General features: G+C 37.0%; 5 protein-coding genes across 5 annotated transcripts in view; 3 read left to right on the forward strand and 2 right to left on the reverse strand.

Moving 5' to 3' along the window:
- The window catches only part of cdk5rap3 (CDK5 regulatory subunit associated protein 3), a 312,712-nt gene that overhangs the window by 3,483 nt on the left and 287,885 nt on the right, over positions 1-21,344 (reverse strand). The window lies entirely within an intron of this gene.
- Positions 814-4,623, forward strand: prr15lb (proline rich 15 like b). Its single transcript, XM_033985292.2, has 2 exons — positions 814-994; positions 3,828-4,623. The coding sequence occupies exon 2, from the start codon at positions 3,851-3,853 to the stop codon at positions 4,187-4,189; it is 339 nt and encodes a 112-aa protein (XP_033841183.1). The 5' UTR covers positions 814-994; positions 3,828-3,850; the 3' UTR covers positions 4,190-4,623.
- Positions 5,549-8,443, reverse strand: pnpo (pyridoxamine 5'-phosphate oxidase). The gene is made up of 7 exons (XM_033984664.2): positions 8,207-8,443; positions 7,688-7,812; positions 7,506-7,605; positions 7,384-7,437; positions 6,863-6,991; positions 6,715-6,785; positions 5,549-6,288 (listed from the first exon to the last, which is right to left on the reverse strand). The coding sequence occupies exons 1-7, from the start codon at positions 8,426-8,428 to the stop codon at positions 6,126-6,128; spliced, it is 864 nt and encodes a 287-aa protein (XP_033840555.2). The 5' UTR covers positions 8,429-8,443; the 3' UTR covers positions 5,549-6,125.
- On the forward strand, positions 8,603-10,452 carry mrpl10 (mitochondrial ribosomal protein L10). The gene is made up of 5 exons (XM_033984729.2): positions 8,603-8,668; positions 9,026-9,195; positions 9,268-9,432; positions 9,530-9,674; positions 10,079-10,452. The coding sequence occupies exons 1-5, from the start codon at positions 8,629-8,631 to the stop codon at positions 10,309-10,311; spliced, it is 753 nt and encodes a 250-aa protein (XP_033840620.1). The 5' UTR covers positions 8,603-8,628; the 3' UTR covers positions 10,312-10,452.
- Positions 11,378-21,321, forward strand: osbpl7 (oxysterol binding protein-like 7). Its single transcript, XM_055229443.1, has 23 exons — positions 11,378-11,804; positions 13,242-13,435; positions 13,929-14,072; positions 14,150-14,203; positions 14,275-14,388; positions 14,474-14,608; positions 14,692-14,809; positions 14,882-15,000; positions 15,114-15,203; positions 15,377-15,400; positions 15,999-16,149; positions 16,407-16,510; positions 16,593-16,755; positions 16,944-17,090; positions 17,162-17,298; positions 17,490-17,627; positions 18,683-18,746; positions 18,832-18,910; positions 19,019-19,163; positions 19,690-19,840; positions 19,914-20,040; positions 20,756-20,878; positions 20,998-21,321. The coding sequence occupies exons 2-23, from the start codon at positions 13,304-13,306 to the stop codon at positions 21,104-21,106; spliced, it is 2,568 nt and encodes an 855-aa protein (XP_055085418.1). The 5' UTR covers positions 11,378-11,804; positions 13,242-13,303; the 3' UTR covers positions 21,107-21,321.

Here is a 21,344-nt window from a genome sequence, read left to right on the forward strand (position 1 = left end):
GAGGACACCCTTATCAAAGTTGTTAGAATAAGATGAGCATGGTGGACTTTATACAGCATGTGTTCAGCAGGACCTATAGGTAAACACATGAGATTGACTATTAAGCCTGGTATATGGGCTATTCTTTTTCTATGCCAAATTACAGGCTTGCAGATTGTCTAAAACCCAAATTACGCACTCGTGTTAAGAGTTTTCAATGGGCTAGAATAGCTGGGTATCTAGGCATTGTGTTGTATTATTTAGTAACCTTTGTATCAGGAGACATTTTGTTCTTTTGGGTTGGTTAACTTCTTTGTTCAGCTAAGTCCAGTTTTTTGGTGTGGCATTAAATCTTTAGTGTCTGACCTATTTTGAGGCAATTTGAATGTCAACCAAACTTGCAAACTAAGTGTCCATTTACTGTGTGTGATTCACGTAACCCATGCAAAACATCACAGGCACTTTTCCTTGTTCATACTCCCTTTTGTCTGTGTCTAGTCTTTGTTCTTGTAGCTTAGTAGTAAAAGCTGGGAGGGTTATGTAACAAGACTGAAAACTCAAATAGTGAATTTGCTTTCTTCTCTGGCCAAATTCCATGTTCACACGTGACTGGTTTTAGAGTGAAACTGATAAAGGGAATTTATTTTCCACTTTGGAGAGCTACCCACCTTTTCAAAACAGATGCATTAACTGTATTGTCAGGAGTAGAGTAATCTTGGAGGGGACTGGGCAGGACCAAAGAAATGTCTCAGTAAATCACATGGTGGTTTGCAACATTAAGTCCCAGGAACTTATGGGCGGGCTTTGAGGTGTGTTTGAGGAGGGTGTGGGCTGTTCTAGTGGAGGATAGACTGGGACAAGGTGAGACAGAGGCGCCAGGGGAAGAGGGGATGCTGCTCATGCTCTTTCACCTGAGAAGATAAAATAACTTTACTGAGAAAAGAGTGAAGGGCCAGGGAACATGGCTGTGTTGTTTGGTGTTTGAGTCTACTCAAGTAATCTCTTCTTTGTCAAGGTAAGAGACATTTCTGCTGTGTTACTTTGATCTTTGTGCTGCAAAAGTTCAAAAACATATTGTCGTGATGATACTTTTGAACATTTAAGTACAAAAAGTACTATAAGTAATTGAGACAGTTCTTTTTAAATGTTCTTTTTTTAAATATAATTTATCATGCTGCACTTTTAATATACAATGATGCTCCATACATATAAAATTGTAATTGAAAACAACATTAAAGTGCATAGCTAACTAAAAGCAGCAATAAAACATAACATTTTAATCAATATAAAGCAATGGACTTCCATGTTATAATAAATAACCATTGTGTATAGGACAATAGGACAATGCAGTACTTCCAGTGTTCCTCTCAAATGAAAACATTATTCTGGTTTATGAGCCATGCCGAGCTATTGGCAAAACCTATGAAACCTGAGTATCTGATGGTGACTCCATTAGTGGCCTTTATGTCCTTGTACCCTCCTCTACATAATGCTCCCAAATGTCGTCAGATCTAGTTAGTGATTTCTAAATGTGCTCCAAGTGTTATTTTGTCCCTCATAATCTGTGAAGCCTAGCAGATTGGCTCACCCACACACAACAAAATACATAGTAACTTATTAAGGAGAACTATGGAGGGCCTCCTTTGAGTCAACACCACTTTTTGTCTCAAAGGTCACATCTAAGTCAAACACGACTCATTAAATGAAAAATGCATCAATATTATTTCATTTTTATCTTTTTAACTTGATGTGAAAGTGTTATAGTGAACCTTAGTTACTAGTAGAGACTGCTTAATGGTAGGACAACAATACTATGCAAATAGTTTGTAAATGTTTGTCAAGGAGCAGAGATTTCTGGAAGACATTAAGAAAATACTTATTCGCAGAATAACGTGGTAAACAATTTCATATCACATTCTTAAAAGATAAAATGATACAATGTGATGGTGATTCAGACCAGGAAGTAAGATTTGGGATGTTACAGCTGGCACATCATAAAATGAACAACAATTAACTTTACGTGCTGCAAAATCTAAGTTATATGCCTTTTTTAGAAAACAATGACTAGGATTTAAACTGAGGTTTTCACTGCATTGTATTAAAACAGCTCAGAGGCTATTGTTCGAAGGATTTACACACAATTTAATTCTTGCATGACTTGTGTGACTCAGAGCCAGTCAACATCAGGGAGAGCAGATAAGAGTGTTCCTTGCAAAGGGCATGTGTATTTGCATAGGTGCTACATGATAAAATTACCACACAAAAGGGAGCCATGTTGATTCTTACTTGTCAGCTTCAAATCAATGTTTGATGTCTGTCTGCTTTTCAAGTCCTCCTGTATACCGCTTATGCAGGTGTTTTCTTTATACTAGATTTATTACATCATAAGTCATAAGGAAGTTGTTTTATATGTTAGTAAGTGATTAACAAACTTTCAATTGATCCGATGGATTTTCTAGCCTGGTTTTGGCCTAGCAAGGCAATTGTATGATGATATTTCATTTACATCTGATGTCCTTCCCTTCACAATCAGCAACAACTACATGCACCACAATGTTAGCTTTAATAACACAGTGTTATAGAGTCAGCTATTTAGGTGATTTTTTTATTTTATTTTATTCTCTATATAGCAGTTATTACACTGTCTGGGCATGGATGTGTCTGGGTCTGCAGCTTGATTGCTCATCAGAGTAAGATGTGAGTTCAAATATCAGATCTCATGTGAGGGACAGAGGATAGGGGCCTTATTAATTTATCAGCTGACCGCCTCAGTGTCAGGTGTCAGTGCCCATAGGGATACACCTGGTAATTATGGTAATGTAAAGGGCACTACAGCTACAACTGAGTCACTCTGGTACTGCTGCTTTCTAAGGATAGTGTTTTTAGTTACTTAGAAAAACAAGCCTATTGCTAAGGAAAATATTGACGATATGCTGAAAGTAATTTAAGCCACTGACACAAAAAATAAAGTAGGATTATTTAAAAAAACAAAAACAAAACATGAACTGCAATAAATAAATAGCAGAATGAAACTCTTAGTAGTAAGTTTGTATCTATAACTAGGTATTTATTCAACCTTCTACAAAAGTTATCGTAGAACAGAAAAATAACAAAATGTTACTAGTACAAAGAAAAAGTCCCCACAATAAATACTGACCCTCAAAAATTATTGTTCCATCTATCATATATTGAAAGATAACTTGATTTAGTAATTATCATGACAGGCTTATAAGAGCCCTCCATAAAACAAAATGTAATGTTAAAATAACTCATCAGTTTAATGTAGCTAAAGTCTAAATGTTATTTCTTATAGCTGCAGTGCCCAAATTAATTTATAATATTTTAAAGAGGAAAACTGGAAAATTCTGCAATTGATGACAGATTTCCACTGTACTTATTCAAATGTGTACTTTACCTGGAGATAGATTTTACTTCTCCATAACCACAAATACCGACTGTCAGAAGCTTTATGTGGAAGACGATGTGGAAATTTGAGGCATTTTATACTGGAAGTCAAAAAATTAACCTGACTTTCATCATCAGGACAATTTTGGACAAGTTATTTAAAAATAAAAGAAAAATTTAATTCCGTCAATGGGACAAAACGTTTTTTAGAGTGAAAAAACACAAAATGTCTTCACTCTAAAAAATGTTTTGTCCAGTTGACAGAATTTTTCTTTTGGTGTGGAGCATACCTGGATGACTGAGGGATTACACAGAACGTCTTTATAGCTATATTTAATCAGTAGCCTACTATCTAATGTTGACCTTTTGCCCTTATTGGAGTTTGATATCAAGTTATAAAAGTGCAGTAGTTAACCATAACAACCATGATCTTTGTCCTTCAGGTTGACTGGTCTCTTTTGGTGCCATGGCAGACCCAAGCTGGTGGAAACTGACCTTCTCTCGCAAAAAGAAATCTGAGCCCAAAGTCTTGTATGAAATACCAGCAGAGCATGGCAGCAACAACGGGAACAAAGAGCATTCAAGCAATAATCCCCCTCAAGAACATATGGACAGCCAGTTCAATGCCAGACTGGAGAAGATCGTAGACAAATCTGCCACTAAGGGGCGCCATGTCAAGGTGTCCCACTCTGGCCGCTTTAAGGAGAAGAAGAGGGTGCGTGCGACTTTGGCAGAAAACCCTGCGCTTTTTGGCGAGCACACAAAAGACGAAAACCATAAAAACAACAAACACACCGATAAATAACAATGAGAATGTCTGACAGTGAAGGTACAAGCACATCCAAAGTGGCTGGAAGGAGCCCAGTGGGGAAAACATCCTGCTCGTTTCTATGGCCACGCCCAAACGATACTGACACTCATTGACTCACCAGCAACTGATATGAACTCACAGCATTAAGCATTCAGGAAAGCCCTACGCCAGCAACCACTATGTCTTATCAATTTTTTATAGGTTTTATTTTTAAAACCTTTTGTGCTGTCTGTTCTGTAACTTGAATTATTTTTGGTGATATGAAGGTACATGCCTAAATTTATAGCAATTATAGAGATTTTTTTGTATTGCAGACAATCTTTTAAAATAGCTTTTTGTATACATTTAACAATCAGCTTATGCAATGTTTTTATTTCAGGAAAAGAAAAATGAAGAATTTATTAACAGAGTGTAGATATTACATAAGATTTTGTAAATGATATATTTGCAGATATCAAAATGGAAATTATGGAAATATATTGTAATAAATGATTGATTATTGTATATTTTACTGCTATTGTGTTATTAAGATCATTGCCAGCACTTTTTAGCGTCAGTAATTATATAATGCCTTTTATTTTATCTCCTTGATATTGGGGGCCACGTTTTATATTACATAAAACCTGGAGTTGTGTTTAGTTTCATTCACACATTGTTTGAGTAACCCTTTATTATTAGTCTGTCTTTGTGTATCTTCAAAGCTCAGAATGCTCTGTTATATGGGCCCTTTAAGTTTTGTTGCCCTGAGCCCCAAAATTTCTGTCGGTGAGCCTGGTACGAGGTTTATTACTGATGTAATATCGACCTATAGATTAACCTAATTAACTTGGATGCTACTGTTAATGACATCATGCCTGAGGTAACCCAGTCACGTTTATTTTATTACCTGCTCTTGTTGTCATGGCTACAGTAAGTAGACACTGAAACTGGATTCTATCTCTCTCTACGCTTCATAAACCACAAGTTGGACTGAAACTATAATGCTCATTGGCTTAAGTGTTATTCAAAAGTTACTTGTCTCAAAGGATTTACACTGACCAAGGTATTTTAAAGTGATACAGTGCTAAAATATTTGTGTTCCTCAAGTATAGGATTCAGTTAAGGTTCACGGGTCCACTAGGTTATGTTTAATTTCTGTATAACAAAACTTATAGTGTTACCACACATTACATAAGAAGCCAAATTAAGATTAAGATTAGATTTCTAAGGATGATGCACAACTAAAACAAATCACTGAAACCTGTGCTTACTTCTGATGCAAAGGCAATATTTCTTAACAATATTTAACTTCATTTCCATGTTAGAACAAAATCTAGTTTTTGTTGATGAACCATTTACAACTCTCACTTAAGATCTTATCATGGCATTTTATTGGCATCTTCAAGTTATAAAACATCCTCCACACCCTCCACATAAAATTTTACTTTATTATTGGCACTTTTAGACATATATTACTGTACATGACTTTTACACAAATGATTTACATTTAAGGTGGCACATCATGTACAACCAGCACTTTTAATCTGCGTTAAAAGGCAACTGGAATTAAGACTACAATAATTACACATTATTAAAAATATATACACATGTTAGAAAACTTTTTTTTTTTTCCCTTACATACTTCACCTAAAATTTCACACAAACAAATAGTTTTTGTGCTTTTGAAATGCATTGTTATTGTGTAACTAATTGTTGATGATTATTTGACATGTAGTGGAGTTTGAGCTGACCTTGGACATTTTAACCACTATATTCATAATACAGAAGGTCAGGGATATGGATGGAAAAACAATGCAAAAACGCACAACATTTTCAGGTGTATTTTCATGCCAATTATAGCAGCAACAATAAACATCAAGTATTTTTCCATTAGATTTTTATATAGCTTGTAATTTTTCTCAATCTAAAAAGAAAATTATAGATTTTTTTTTTAAGGAGACAATCTTTGATACACCCACCCTCCCTCAGCCATGTGCTGAAACTCTCCTTGCTCCTCTCCAGGCTTCAGTTTGGTAAACACAATTCGGTCATGAAGTCGGTTGGTCTGACCCTGCCAAAACTCGATGAGGTAAGGTTTGACGATATAGCCTCCCCTGTTGGCAGAAGACAGCAAGAATCAGCAATTAGTTATGTTGAAAAGCAGAACCATTTCCGAAAACCTGCTATATTTAAGAGTAATTACACTAGGCCCCAAACTGCTACAAATATCTCCTCAAAATTTAACAGAGTAAATAGTGTGCTAATGTTTTAATATAATTTGGTGATAAAACAAATAAAACTATTTACACTTTGAAACTAATGTCATATTTTCTTTCTCTCACTAACTTACATCAATAACAAGCTAAACCCAAACTGTCCAAACTATATGCAATAATACCTATACAGACAATTATGTTTGGGGTTGTAGTAACTGCTTATGAAGAAGAGGGATGCCATGGATGTGATACAGAATTCACTAGGGGCCCCTGCAAAGCTAGAAATACCCATTGAAACAAAGCTTTGGCTACAATGACGCTTACCAATAGTCAGGCATTTGTACTTCAGTGTCCTTGTACTTCTCCAATAATTCAGCATTTTTCTGTCTAAGATACTGAAAGACCACATTAAAATATAAGACAACTGTAAATGTTTTAGAGTTCATTTTTTTAATTATATATTGCCACTTACATCTCTGTTAGGGACTGGGGTGCTCTGTCGGCTCACCACAGCCCCAATCTGACTGCTCTTTGGCCGTGAATGGAAGTAGTCACAAGAAGCCTGGTATGAGATCTTCTCTACATTTCCCTCAATACGGATCTGCAGATGGTATTATATAAATAGATATATTAGTTTCTCATTACATCTGTAATATTTTTATAACAATATGATCATTATTATCATCATCTTTAATCTAGACTGGCAGGAGATTTGAGGTGACTGGAAGTAAAGGGGAATTATATTTAGCAATTGCTCTATTCATGATTCAAACTGAGGTGTATGTGTTTCTGTATTTGCACTGACTCCCAGATGAGGCACATTATTATTATTACAGTTAAAAGCTTTAATTTGCACTAGTAGAAATTGATGAATTGGATTATACAATTCAATTTAATTATAAACTCACTGTTTTTGGAGTGTGTCGCAGTGTCATTATTCATAAAATTTGTAAAATAGAATTAGTTTTTAAATTAGGCATGCTGCGCTGTTACCTGTCTGTTCAGAGGTTCCCAGTAAAACACCAGACATGCATATGGATTACTCTCCTGCAACAAACCAAACAATAAGAATGACATACAATGATGCGTGCTTATGCCAAAGACAGTATACTCACCAATTCAATACCCTTTCTACTCTCATAGTTTGAAAAGAAGCGGAAGCCTTCATTGTTGTAACCTTTTAGAAGTACCATTCGAGCAGATGGACGGCCATCCCTGTAAAGACAGTAGACAAAAGTAGTGTTTAACAACAGACTAAGTCAATATTTGTTGTGCACTTGCCTGTTATTCTTCTTACTTGGAGGCAGTGGCTATACACATAGCATTAGCTTCTCCAATTTCAGGGCACTTTGTGGCTTCATCAAACCAGTTTCCAAACTGTTTGATAGGGTCCAGGGATGCAAGATGACTCTCCTCAAAGCTCTATAGAAAAACAAAGCCTTTGCATTTTTACAGACGTGTCCATTTTATTTACAGAGATGAAAAAATGTGGGCTAGATCCATGTTGCTATCTCCCTGTGCAAAATGCTGCAGAAAGAACAAACATATAAAATCAGACATCGCAGATAAATCATAAATGTGTGGCTGAGATGTTTGTAGCATACTCTGTGTTGAACAGTTTCAATGCAAACATCAAATTCTATTGACGTCAGTGCTCATATTGAAGTATGTGTAAAAGGTCAAATGAGGATGCAAGCTACTACTATGTGCCTGAACACAATGGAGGCCTTCTTCAGCATTTAGATACACAACTGTCAAACATAAACAGAAGCTACAGTAGAAGGTCGTGTGTTACAACCTTATAACTAACACTCACCTCCTCATCTCCTTTATATTTTTTCCTCATATTACTCAGGTCCATATCTGTAGAGTGAAGCGTAGATTCTGTGCAAAAAGCCTGCAAATAAACGCGGGAGTTGCGCACCGTCAATGAGCCATAAAGAGACAGATTTTTACCAAATAAACAAATAGTTCTCAGTAAATTGCTACTGAGTGTGCGCCTCATGACTGGCCAGCAAAAACCTACGTCATTGCGCATGCCTTACGTAAAATATATTATGCAAAGAAAGTTTTGTAATTATTCTGAAACGGTTCTTTTTCATTCGGAAATTCTGTGTACTCATGTTTAATTTATGTAAACTATATGTGTGGGCTGTATACATAAAATAAAAATGTAATATATGCTGGGAGGAGAGACACGTGATGACAACTTCCTGTTTTATTTTTTTTTCTGTAAAGATGGCGGCGACCTTGTGTTCGAAAATAATACCAAAACAAGGTAATTTACTATAAAACATGGTCCAGTCACTTTACATTTTATTATGTTAGGTTATAATACTACGCACGATTGTTTACGCTTTCTTTTAGTGGCTTGTTTCTTAAGATACCTTCTTTTTTCTGCTTTAAATACCAGGCTTAGCATGCATGGTCTGTAGGCTTTTTCAATAGATCCTTGAGACTATTTGATGATGGGGTGTGCCGGCTAAATGAAAGTAAAGTGAGAGTTTAAAATGGTATAACTTGCATGCCACTTCATATAGAAAGCTGCACGTGTTACAAAAACATAATGCTAAAAATATGTTCTAATGTGTGCTATTTATCACTGACTCTAAATGTCTCTTTTGTATTTTATCAGGATGGCTTCCCCTGGCGCAGAGTGTCCGACACGGCTCCAAAGCGGTGACTCGCCACAGAAAGCCCATGCACTTTCTCAAACAGAAACTGATGGCTCTAACAGAGTATATTCCTCCCAAACCTGCTGCACCCAAGGGCGCCTATCCATCTGAGACCATACAAGTGAAAGAGGTGAGAGGGTCCCTGGGGTATGTATAAATAATAATAAGATTGTATACTTACTTTGTATGCATCACGTTACAGGAAAGTGGCTTAGCATTACTAAAGAAGAAACAGTTGAAAGAAGTTTTTCAAGCCAATAAGATGATTGCTGTAGCTCAAAACAGTGCCAGTAGCGTGGAGGACATGCTGATTCTCAAACACAGGCTTCATAAACACGACATCAGTGTCAAATTCTTCCCTAATGAGGTAAATAATTGTGTATACTAATTTCTATGCACCGAAACAGATCCTTTCCCTTTTATTGTAAATTAAATTGATTGTAATTTGTGCATTTTGCTTTCAGATTATGCGAACATTTCTAAGTGACAGTAATTATTGTAATATGGCTCCATTGTTCAGTGGTCCCACTGTGCTGCTTGTGAGTAAAGAACCTAAAGTGAAGGAACTTTTGAAGACTGTGAGGGGCAGTCCACAGATTACACTTTTAGGTAAGATACCCAAGACTATATATTTTCACTTTAAGATATACAACTGAACAACTTTGAGGAAAATGAGAAACTAGATTTGCTTTTAACTTATAGAACATCATGCATCATATTATCATCATAATTCTTTTTACCTTTTCATGAAACACCATATCCTCCCAGTCTGCACCCAGATGATAAACAGGAATGTTTTCTCAGTTTCATGGAAGTATGTAATGCTTCCTCCTTTCTTGAGTTACCTACTAATGTACCATGTATAAAACTGATTAAAAAAAAGAAAAATATGTCTGCAGCCCTTAACAGTATTACTGGATCCCCAGTGGTTCAGTGGTAAGACTATGTGCTCACAACCCAATAAGATTTGCGGTTCAGTCTCTTTTTGACACATCTCATTTGTTTCTGTACAGGAGGCTGTGTGGAGGACTCCATACTGAGCACACAGGGTCTGTTGAGTTACTCCAGGCTCCCATCATTGACTGTTGTTCAGGGAGAGCTGGTGAGCGGACTGACCATGTTGACGTCCCAGACTGCTGCTCTGCTCCAAAGACACCCCTCGCACTTGTCTGCCCTCCTGACACAGTACCTCAAACAGCAGAGTGGAGACACAGAGGCAGTTACTGCACCTGGAGAATCATCGTGAAGATTATTCAACACATATGAACTAAACAAAACGCGAACATTTGTAGCTGCCATGTCATTATGGCTGTCCTCTTACAATGACTGGACCACTTTTCCTTTTTTGGATTTAACTGTGGACATGTCAGAAATTCGTGTTATTTAAGTCTATTAGCAAGTTACAATTAAAAATAATGATCTATTTCTTGTTTATCTCACTCATTGGCACTTCAAGAAGTTGGAATACAGGGCTTCTTAATTCATAAAAAACATACTGGGGTAGTAACTGAATATCTGAAACAAGTAGGATGTGATTCCTGTGTTTGAAACCTCTGTAGATTGTGGGTTTGTTGGAGCACCAGGTTTGTCGGGGCAGAGTAAGATTGCATCTTATTCACAACAGAATTTAATAGTTTATAGTTTTTCACCCAAATTGGACTGGTAATAGAGATCACAACTAAACTGTCATTAATTGCCCAATACAATTGGAAAGCATAGGGGGCATCAATATTTTGTCATATTATCTGCTAAACAGTGTCAGTTGGACAGCGATCATTATTAAAGGCATAAGTGGCTGTGCCAGTCAATATAAACCAGAGTGGTCACAGATCCTGACACTTTAATCTGCAGATTACCGCATGTTAATCTGAGTCAGTTAGTCTAATATGGTTTGCTTCATTACTTTGTCTTTGCAGCGTTTGAGCACCTTCCACCTCTCCACAACTAAGGGATTACTGTAAAACCTTTTTTACCCAATACAATGATTTTATTGAACCACTAGATGCCGCTGCACACGAGAGTTATCAATTCCTCCTGCTCCTGTTACTGCTGTATACTCCTGTATACGTACAGAGTTTACGTCTTTTTTTGTATATATACAGTTTTGGCAAGTATGTAGTGTGGAACTTTAGTAGCAACCAAGTCATTACTCGAAACCGTAAGCATGATATTTTATAGTCTTATTATTATACAATTTAAAGAAATGAATATTTTGTTTTCTGTAAAAACAATTATTTAATATATAAAGTAGATGAGAAGAATTAATAGTTTACTAATAATGCCTTCTGCCTGCGTTTTGAAACTGGAACCGTTAGTTGTGTAGGTCCTATGATACAGATATGAGTAGACTATATCGTCTGTAGACAATGTATGCAGAGTCAGTGGTTGGATTTACCCTGCTCTATATCCCTGCTGCAGCTAGACACCGAGTAATTCCCGTTAATGCGGATAATGCCTAGGACACATTGCGCGCTGCCTGCGACGCACAGCTCTCCTTGGAGGATTTGGAGGGTGCTCGTGTCACCCACCAAAAGAAGAGGGACCGTGGACACAGACATTACTCCGCCATAACAAGAAGTAACTTTTGGATTCAACATGTAGCTATCGGCTTTTAATAATTTAGACAGCACAGTGAAGTTTATTTCTCATTTCTTATGTGATGTAGTTACGCTTTTTACGCACAGGACTCATGAGTTAGTAAGAAGTTCACAGATGATGCTACTTGGAGGAGATTTGGAGGTATGTTTTATTTTAAAGTTGCCATATAGTGTTTGGATGTAAAAATATATCTACTCACTGTATCCTTAATTTATTGTGTATTTGACCAGTATAAATAAAACAAATTTAAGTAGTTAAGCCCACGCAGTTGACTGTCAGGCCTGGCCACAACTTTAAACTGATTTGAAAACTAAGACATTTATTTGTGGAAAAAATACGTGCACAGATAAAGGACTAATAAAGCAAAGTCAGATGAGGAAAAATACTGTTGTAAAAATGTAAGAATAGTTTTTATGCTCGTGTTTGTGTGAAGCAAGCTCAGAAACGCACAAATCCTTTCATCCTGTTTTCACCGTGCGCTTTGATGAGCAGAGAGGTCAGTAGCTGTCATTCTCGATCCTTATGTAATGACCTCTGTGAGATCCACCACTATAAACTAATGGACGTGGCTATTCTTAGTACATAACTTAATGCCTTTGTATGTACATTCAATTTACATGACAGAATAACATCTCATAAAATGTTTGCTTTTGCCTTTTGGAAATCGCTCATGAATCAAACTATTCGGCATGCCATTTTACTAGTAAATCTCATGTTGTGAGATTCAGTGTTGATGTTTTTCATTATTAAATTATATATGACACGTGGCCGAACGTGCTTTGTATCACTGTTCAAGAGGTGATGCTAAAAACATCCCTTTGAAAACCAATTAAGTTGTGGTAAGTAATCCTCCTCAAAGGTTGCATGGCTACTGTAGTCTACTGTAAATTGTAAATGAACTAAAATATATAGTAAATTGAACTAATGTACTTATGTTGTTTATCTGCACAAATTTTCTGCACTCTCTTCTAATTTCAGTGTTTTTAATAACAAAAAGATTAACCTTATATTATACAATTAAATACCACCAAATGCAGTGCACTCTTAAGGGGCTTTTACTAAACAAAAGTATAATATATTTGGACTATTGGAAATGCTATTTTCATTATAAAAATCACCTTGTGCACAGTAAGTAGTTGTGAGTGAAAGTATGAGCGCTGGTCTATTCAGGGCCTTGAACCTGTCCTCCAGGTCTCACCTGTGCTTGTTAAATGGATTACAGACTTCCTCTCTGCTGTGTCTCTTTAAACATGATTGTCACACACTGTATCCATTTTATGTCATGCCCCTAATATTTCCCTATACCAAAGCCTTTGATGGCAAATGATTGAAAGTAGGTCTTTGTAATCTCTCAGTCGTCCATGTATGAGCCATAGTAAAAGATAATTTGAATTCCGTCAACTGGATAAAACGTTCAGTTCAACTTTTTGATTTTTCTTTTATTATGCGTCGTACTTGGACGACATAGCGATTACACAGACATTGAAAGAAGGCTCCACATTAGTATCTGTTCTTTTCATTACAGTTCACTTACATCATCCATAACACATCATATTAATATCTTGTCTTGTTTTACAGAGTGCTTGTGGGAGTCAATGGAATAAACACACACATAAAAGTGAAGTCTGAAGTATATTACGATGGACCCCTATGGCTCTACACTGAATCGGAGTCACTCTTTGGCCAGTGGTTTGGAGAAAACATCCCCCACATGGAACAAGCCCCCGCACTCTCGCAGCAGCAGCACGGTCTCCTCCCCTCACTCCAGACTGGTCAGTTGCAGACTTGTATTTCTTTATTTTGGCACTAACTAAGCTAATCGAGATGTTTTGTGGTTTGATTTCTGCTATTTGCCATTGTGCCCTTTAGCAAGACAATTCATCTGTTTTACCTTCAGTGTCTGATCGCATGTCTTCTGTTTGAATGAGAAAATGACAACTTGAGCTAGTCAGCGCATACTGTTGTTGTGTTTTTGAGCAAGAGACTGCTTTTCCACCAGTTTATGAATGCTCAGGTAGGAATGAATGAACTCATATTTGTGGGTGCAAATACGAGACAACAGAGGTGAATTGTGATCAGGTTGCTTTGAACTTCTAAAATTTTTCAGATATAGACTCCAGCTAGTTTATAATATAAATAGGGAGTAGAACAATTAACTGGCCTGTTTATTTATTTTATTGAAATGAAATTGTGTCCACTAGTGAAAAGAAAGGGTTCCACATCAATCATCACATTATGTACTTTTTAAACCCATTTTGTGCACAGATCATCAAAGACTGGGAGATAATAGACGACCTCCATGTTGAAACAAATGCAGCAGGTGACAGTCTTCAGGACATGACAACTCCAGGCATATGTGAGGGATACCTACTCAAGAGGAGGAAATGGCCACTAAAGGGCTGGCACAAGGTCAGAAAATCACCTTCACACAGATCCACACTCCTGCTCTTTTTAAATATAATGATTTTTTATTTTTTTATTTTTAGAGGTATTTTGTGTTAGAAGCTGGGATTTTGAGATACTCCAAAAGTCAACATGATGTAAGCCTATCATATCCTATATTTAATCTTGTTTCAGATCAGTTTATTTTAAATCTGTAAATTGTCTTCAGGTCTCAAGAGGACGCGTCCAGGGGTCACTAGATGTTAGCCACGCGGTCATGTCAATAAATAAAAAATCCAATCGTATTGATTTAGATGCTGGGGATATTCTTTACCATATGAAGGTAACCCACAATATTTGGAAATACTTTTGTCATTTATATAAAAAAGTACATTTGTAACTAAGATTTTTTTAATGTTTATTTCAAGGCCAAAAACCATGAACTCTTTTACATTTGGGTGACAAAGCTTCAAGCCCATCGTTCATACAAAAAAAATTCACAAGTTCACAGTGGGTTCCTCCAGTCCCTGACGAACAACACCATTATAACCAATGGAATTACAGTGAGTATCTATTATCTACATATATTATTATCAAGTCATAAAGAGCTTTGATTAAGTGTTTTCTTCATTGTTTTGTATCACAGAGCTCCAAACACCTGACTGTCCCTAATGCACCAAAGCCCCCCTCACCGTACACAGCGGTGAACAGCAAAGTATCGGCATGGCTTCAACAATCACACGCACCAGAGACGTGTGCTCAAGGTATAGATAATTTTAACTAAATTGTTCAAAAGTAAATTCTTTAAAATTTTATGTTTGTGCTTTTTGGTCTAGAGTTGAACCGGTGCCATTTGGACTTGTCCGAGTTAAACCGTTTAATCCAGAGGCTGCAGGCTCTGGAAACTGGCCAAATCATAGGTAATGGAGATCTGCAGCGGATCATTAGCATACAGGTAATAGAGTGTTTTGGTTAGATCAAAATAAACTAATTTGATTAACTCAAATGTGTCCTAACATATTTATTTATTATATTATTTTATTTCTATATTATTTATTTTATGCGTAGAATTTGTCACTTGAAAAGCCCAAAAGACCGAGGTCAGCAAAAATGTGGGGTCATTCTCGCACTCTGTCAAGAGTAGAAGCCCTGGGACTGGTAAGCAACATCTACAGTAAATACAGTACTGTTATTATCCAAAAAAAAAAACAATAACAAAAATTAATAAACAAATTTAGACATTTATACAATTCTGCTTTTATAAAAAAATATGGCCTCTATATGAATTACTTTTGTTGAATAACTCATAACATTCTTTCTCTTATTCAAAGCCTGTTCGCGGGATGCCCAAATCTGTGAGTAATCGTGCAGCAATGCCCCTATTGTTGGTTTCTGATACAAAAACAACTTTGATGATTTTAATTTGTTAAAGTTTAATTGAATCTCATATCAGCATAAATCCTTAATTGTTGCTAAGGAGTAGTACCCATGTTTCTGGGAAGTGTTAGTGGATCTTGGTCTTCATGTTACAGCTTTCCTCACTCACTCCTGACGACCATTTTACACCATTCATGACTAATAACCTCATTCAGTATTGGAGACAGAGTGTTTTGTTACAAGTGGCAGAAAATAACTTAAAATTTCAGCATATTTAATTTGAACAGATGTGCAGGTACTTTTGCATTAGGAAAAGGTAATGCCCAGCCAACAGTTAGAAAGAGTATGTATAGTGCCATCTAGTGTTTAGATGTGCAACAGTTTCAAATCTGCAATGTGTAAAATGCAGGACAGTAATCGACAATGTTCTCAATGTGTATACAATTTGCATATACATAATCTTATTATTAATAACTGCCTATATTGTGCTCTCAAAGTGGTAAACCTTATGACTGTCAAATTCTGTATTTATGTATGTATTTATTTATTTTATGTGTTTTATTTTTTTCTTTTTAGCTGTCCTCCACTCACTTGAGTAGCTCCTCTCATCTTGAGGCTTCGGTCCCGTCTATACCGGACTATGTTTACTCACAGTTAGCTCCGCCCTCAGCTCTATCCCCTGAGAGCAAGAAACTACAGCAGGACATCTGCAGCACATCACTGCGAGGTCAGACATACATGTTTTGTATGCCCCATTCTGCTCTGTCAGTTTTATCCTGTCAATTTAAAGTTCTGTAATCAATCTCTGTTCTTTAAGAATGAATAAGATACATTTTTTGATCAGCATTTATCATAAAACGCACTGCCTCATAATTTGCTTTATGTAGTCATTCTGCTTAAACTTTAATCAACAAAGGTCACATTTATTTTTGTAAGTTACAAAAGTTCATACAAAAATGTCTTCTTTTTAATTTCCCATATCAGTGCTTTCTTCCCTGAAGTCAGTCCATGAGACCCTCTCACAGGAGCGCCAAAAACTTCAAGAAGTTTGGGAAACAAACAACTTGGACCACCTCACATTACCTGCAGTAAGTCAGATTCTAGTCTCCATCTCTGTGCTATTGACCTCTCTTCTCTTTATAGTTTATACTCTCCTCATCCTCTCCACAGACTGAGGCCATCAGGTCCCGTGGTGCTCCATCTGTGGCAGATTCAGCAGCTGAATATTTTGATGCCAGTGATGATCTCCGGTGTGTGAGTTCATCTGAGGTCACAGACGAATCTGGACTCAGTGACGGGAGCACCACAAACTCTGAGCCGGAGGAAGGCCATGGTACGTGTAGAACCAGGCACAAATAAGGTTAAACTGTTTATAATGCATTTAGTCAGTATTTTGTCCTGTCAAAGCTAAAAGAGACAAAACCATCATTTTCCATTGTAAAAATACAGTTAAATGTAAATTAAATCAAATCATGCATTTTTTCCTGATAATTGTGATGAACGGCCTTATTCTGATTGCAGCATTGGCCACTCGTAAATATCGTGCCAGCATTTCCAAAGCTCCTCACAGTGTCCCCCCCAAAAGCACAGGACGACGGACTACACTGCCCGCATACTGTCCCGACAACAGCCATGTGGGCCTAGTAGCTATCCTCTACAACAACATAGGCATGTATCTATACCTGTAGTTTACTTGATCAAATATATGCACATATTAAGGTACTTTGGGTGATTTGTAGGTAAGGATCTGGCTCGAGTGTCGATGCCCGCTGCCCTGAATGAACCGGTGAATCTGCTACAGAGACTGTGTGAGGAGCTGGAGTACAGTGAGCTCTTGGACACAGCTGTCAACACACCAGACCCCTACCACAGGATGGTATACAAACATTACACATCTAATAACACACTGAACACTTTTTTAGTTTGTTTATTATCTAAGTATAAGTACAAAAATCAGGCTGTGACAAATACTGTTCTCCAAAATAAATTATACATTGAGCACATATTAAAACATGTATGCAACAAAAACAAATGACGCTGTAAAATGACCCTCATGTTCTTCTATAGGTTTACATTGCTGCCTTTGCCATCTCCGGTTACTCCACGGCCACTTTCAGAAACCGTTATAAACCCGTCAACCCGGTGCTCGGAGAGACATTTGAGTGCATACGAGAGGACCGTGGCTTTAGGCTCATCAGTGAACAGGTAAAATGTAATGGCAACAACATTACAGAGGGGGCATTATAATCTGGTGTATTCAGTGGTGGAATTTTAAAGTGGATAGTTTTTACTTTTATTTCAGTACATGTATTTATTTGAATAAACTAAATATACAAATAAAAACAGCTACACAGAAATGTATTGTTTCTGTTGAACAAAACTGAGCTCAAATCATTATCAAAATTGATGCATTTGAATCTTTATTAGATCTCAATCTCTGCACAAAATACATTTTACTCTTTAAGTACATTTTTAAACAGGTACTTTAATACTTTTAACTTTGTGATCATTTTACTTTTACTTGAGTTTTTTGTTTTTTGCTCCTGTATCTGTACTTTTACTTAAGTAACAAAATTGAAAACTTCTTCATCTAAAAAACATTACAAAAATCAACATTATACTGTCAAAGCCAAACTTAGAGAGACTTATCCATGCATTTGTCTCCAGTAGGTTAGATGACTGTAACGTCCTGCTCACTGGCCTCTCCAAACGAGCCTTAACACAGCTGCAGTACATCCAGAACACTGCTGCTCAGGTCCTGACTAGAACCAGGAAGTATGAGCACATAAGTCCTGCGCTCAGGTCTCTGCACTGGCTCCTGTGGCTCAGAGAATAGACTTTAAAGCAGCTCTGCTTGTGTACAAATCTCATCATGACCTGGTGCCAAAGTACATGTTAGTGCCATATGCACCATCTCACACTCTGAGGACTTCAGGGTCCGGCCTCCTACTGGTGCCCAGAGTCAGGACTAAACAAGAGGAATCAGCGTTTCAGTTTTCTGCAGCTAAAACCTGGAACAGTCTTCATGAAGATGTGAGACAGGCCTCTACTTTGACAATGTTTAAATCCAGGCTCAAAACAGTTCTGTTTAGCTGTGCATACGACTGAAAGGGTTTTATTCTGCACTTTTCTCCTTTAATATTAATTTTATGATGATGTTTTGATTTGTGTGATTTTAATGTCTTTCTTATTCTGTAAAACACTTTAAATTACTTTATGTATGAATTGTGCTATACAAATAAACTTGCCTTACCTTCCAGGTTTGCCACCATCCTCCCATTTCAGCCTGTCATGCTGAGTCGGACAACTTCAGCTTCTGGCAAGGTGAGTGTGCCTTAGTCTTTTTTATTGTAGTTAATAAAAGGTTCATAAATCATTCTAATTAGTGCCTTTCATTTCCTTAAACCAGATCAAAGGTGGAAGAATAAATTCTGGGGGAAGTCCCTGGAAATCTTGCCGACGGGAATGGTCAACGTCACACTCCCAAAGTAATGATTTTATTACCTATTTGTGCAATGATTAACCAGATAACTGTTATAAGGAAGTCTAAGACATAGATAAAATTTTAAATGAATGATTTTGATGATTTTGCACAGATATGGGGATCATTATGAGTGGAACAAGGTGGTGACGTGCATTCATAACGTCTTCAGTCAGCAGAGATACCTGGAGCACTATGGAGAGGTCACAATTCAAAACCTCAACAGCAGCATCTGCACCTGCAAGATCACGTTTGTCAAGGTGAATGAATGAATCTCACTCTCTGATGAGGGGTCGTTTTTCTCTAGTGATTACACTGCAAATGGAAAAAAAAGTCATTCACCCAATGATTAACTGGATCATGTCTTCAGTGTATTTCTGTTCAATTCATATTTTTGCATAACTGAGTGCTTACATAAGTCACATAAATTCAGTGTAAAATAAAAACTGGTTATAAAACACAAAACAACCTTCATCCTTTATATTAGTGAGAGGGTCCACAATTTCTTTACAACACCAAAAATTTCAAGATAGACAACAGAACATCTCAAGCATTACAGGCCTATGGAATGGTTTTGGAAGTGATAAAAGATTAACACAATTGCTATGGCAATTAACAATTCAAAACTTTACTTTTGAATGGTAAAAAAAAAAAAAAATCAAAATGGCACCTAGAAATAGAAAGTTGAAACCCATGAATTGGTTACCATGAGCAATGCTCATGGTAAAGTAACATGTAGTGAGTGATCGATGTGCTCAAATGTAAATGTCTCTTTTGATTTTGTAGTCTCGCTATTGGGGTTCGGACACAAACAAAAACGAGGTGCAGGGGACAGTGTTGGACGAGAGTGGGAGCGTCATTCACAGATTCGGGGGTCTGTGGCATGAGGGTATCTTCTGTGACACTCTGCCCTCTCCCAAATGTGTCTGGAAACCAAGTGAGTACTTTGAATATAGGTACTTGCTTGGAAAATAAAAACACATTACTGACTCAATCAATTTTCCCCACAGACCCACAGCCAAAAGATCACCTGTTGTATTATGGCTTCTCTTCTTTTGCAATGGAAATGAATGAACTGCCCCCAGAGCTGGAGCCGTTCCTGCCTTTAACCGACACAAGACTGAGACCAGATCAAAGGTTTGTTATTATTATACAGGCTACTAGAGTGATAATCATTGTAGAGAGACAGAACACTGGTGTACAGAGTTGGAAAAGAAAGTTGAATTCTGTGTGCTACCCTAAGGTGTGAACCTGACTGATATTTTGCATAATCATTTGTGACCCAAATGCGTCATCTAGCTAGCATACTCTGTTGCCTTACTGTTTTCTTTGTTTTGCAGAGGTTTTTGATGCCTGCATTTTTGTTTTTTGTTAACTTTTTATACAAAGAACTTTAGGCAGCTGAAATGATATTTAAATGCACTATATACATAAAATTGAATTGAATTACGAATTAAAATACATACATTACAAATAGACACAGGACACATACCCCCCCCCCCCCCCCCCCCCACACACACACACACACATACACACACACACACACACTCCTTGTGGTGATGGCACAAGGATATGATAAAATGACTAATCACTAATTCCTATAGACAGTAACTTACAATTGTCTTTTAAGTTTGCTTGTAACCCTTTCCAATTGTCTGAATTTGGGAGTAGCACAAGTTGCTTTTGACCTTTTGTGGCTGGTGTTGAATATTACATTTTTAAAAGTTTGAAACATGTTTTTATCATGAGACCGACATACTATTGCATATTGCAGTGAGCCCAGAACCCAAGAGGTAAAAAGTTACTAAAAAGTCTATGTACTTTGAGTTGATTTGGTCCTTTTTTTAAACAGAATGTTGGAAGAGGGCCTGGTGGACGAAGCAGACAGAAAAAAAGATGAGATCGAGGAACTTCAGAGGCTGCGAAGGAAGGAGCTCTCCAAAAAGGGGGAAGAGCATGTTCCTAGATTCTTCAAGTGAGTTCACTTTATCAAACAAACCTATGCTACACAATCACATTCAACTTCTGAAATACTTTCTATGGTATTTTTGTTTTCTTTGCTCCTAGAATTGACATTTAAACTATCTTTTTCAGGAAAACGAAGGACCAGTGTGGTCGGGACGTGTGGGTGACCAATGGGACTTACTGGGATCTCAGGGAGGACCCGGGTTTTGCAAGTTTAGACTGTCTAAAGCTTTGGTGACTTTGCTATTTACCTGCATATTTAAAGAAACTGTTTTAAATATTGAAATACAGAAAGCATTTATGAACCAGTGAAGGGGGATATGCTCATGTGTTTTTAGACTATTCTTATAACATACAAACCATGACCGGCTCATGGAAAGTGTCTGCTAGTCAGATCAAAGTCATTTCAACTTATCATATATTCTAATGTATGTTAAATGAAAAAGGTTCCCAACAATGTGATTCTGTGTTTTACT

The sequence above is a fragment of the Periophthalmus magnuspinnatus genome, chromosome 19 (genome assembly GCF_009829125.3).
Source record: "Periophthalmus magnuspinnatus isolate fPerMag1 chromosome 19, fPerMag1.2.pri, whole genome shotgun sequence".
Taxonomy (NCBI): Eukaryota; Metazoa; Chordata; class Actinopteri; order Gobiiformes; family Gobiidae; genus Periophthalmus; species Periophthalmus magnuspinnatus.

What these genes read in the sequence shown, in the direction of transcription:
- osbpl7 (XM_055229443.1), top strand. Translation starts at nt 13,304, where the DNA reads ATGGACCCCTATGGCTCTACACTGAATCGGAGTCACTCTTTGGCCAGT. An exon ending in TTCGCGGGATGCCCAAATCT is followed by an intron (nt 15,401 to 15,998) that starts GTGAGTAATCGT and finishes TTTTCTTTTTAG; the next exon opens with CTGTCCTCCACTCACTTGAG. An exon ending in GTCAACGTCACACTCCCAAA is followed by an intron (nt 18,911 to 19,018) that starts GTAATGATTTTA and finishes GATTTTGCACAG; the next exon opens with ATATGGGGATCATTATGAGT.
- mrpl10 (XM_033984729.2), top strand. Translation starts at nt 8,629, where the DNA reads ATGGCGGCGACCTTGTGTTCGAAAATAATACCAAAACAAG. An exon ending in TCAAATTCTTCCCTAATGAG is followed by an intron (nt 9,433 to 9,529) that starts GTAAATAATTGT and finishes TTTTGCTTTCAG; the next exon opens with ATTATGCGAACATTTCTAAG. An exon ending in TCCACAGATTACACTTTTAG is followed by an intron (nt 9,675 to 10,078) that starts GTAAGATACCCA and finishes GTTTCTGTACAG; the next exon opens with GAGGCTGTGTGGAGGACTCC.
- prr15lb (XM_033985292.2), top strand. Translation starts at nt 3,851, where the DNA reads ATGGCAGACCCAAGCTGGTGGAAACTGACCTTCTCTCGCAAAAAGAAA.
- pnpo (XM_033984664.2), bottom strand. Translation starts at nt 8,428, where the DNA reads ATGCGCAATGACGTAGGTTTTTGCTGGCCAGTCATGAGGCGCACACTC. An exon ending in AATATAAAGGAGATGAGGAG is followed by an intron (nt 7,813 to 8,206) that starts GTGAGTGTTAGT and finishes GTTTTTCTATAG; the next exon opens with AGCTTTGAGGAGAGTCATCT. An exon ending in CCCCAGTCCCTAACAGAGAT is followed by an intron (nt 6,786 to 6,862) that starts GTAAGTGGCAAT and finishes GTGGTCTTTCAG; the next exon opens with TATCTTAGACAGAAAAATGC.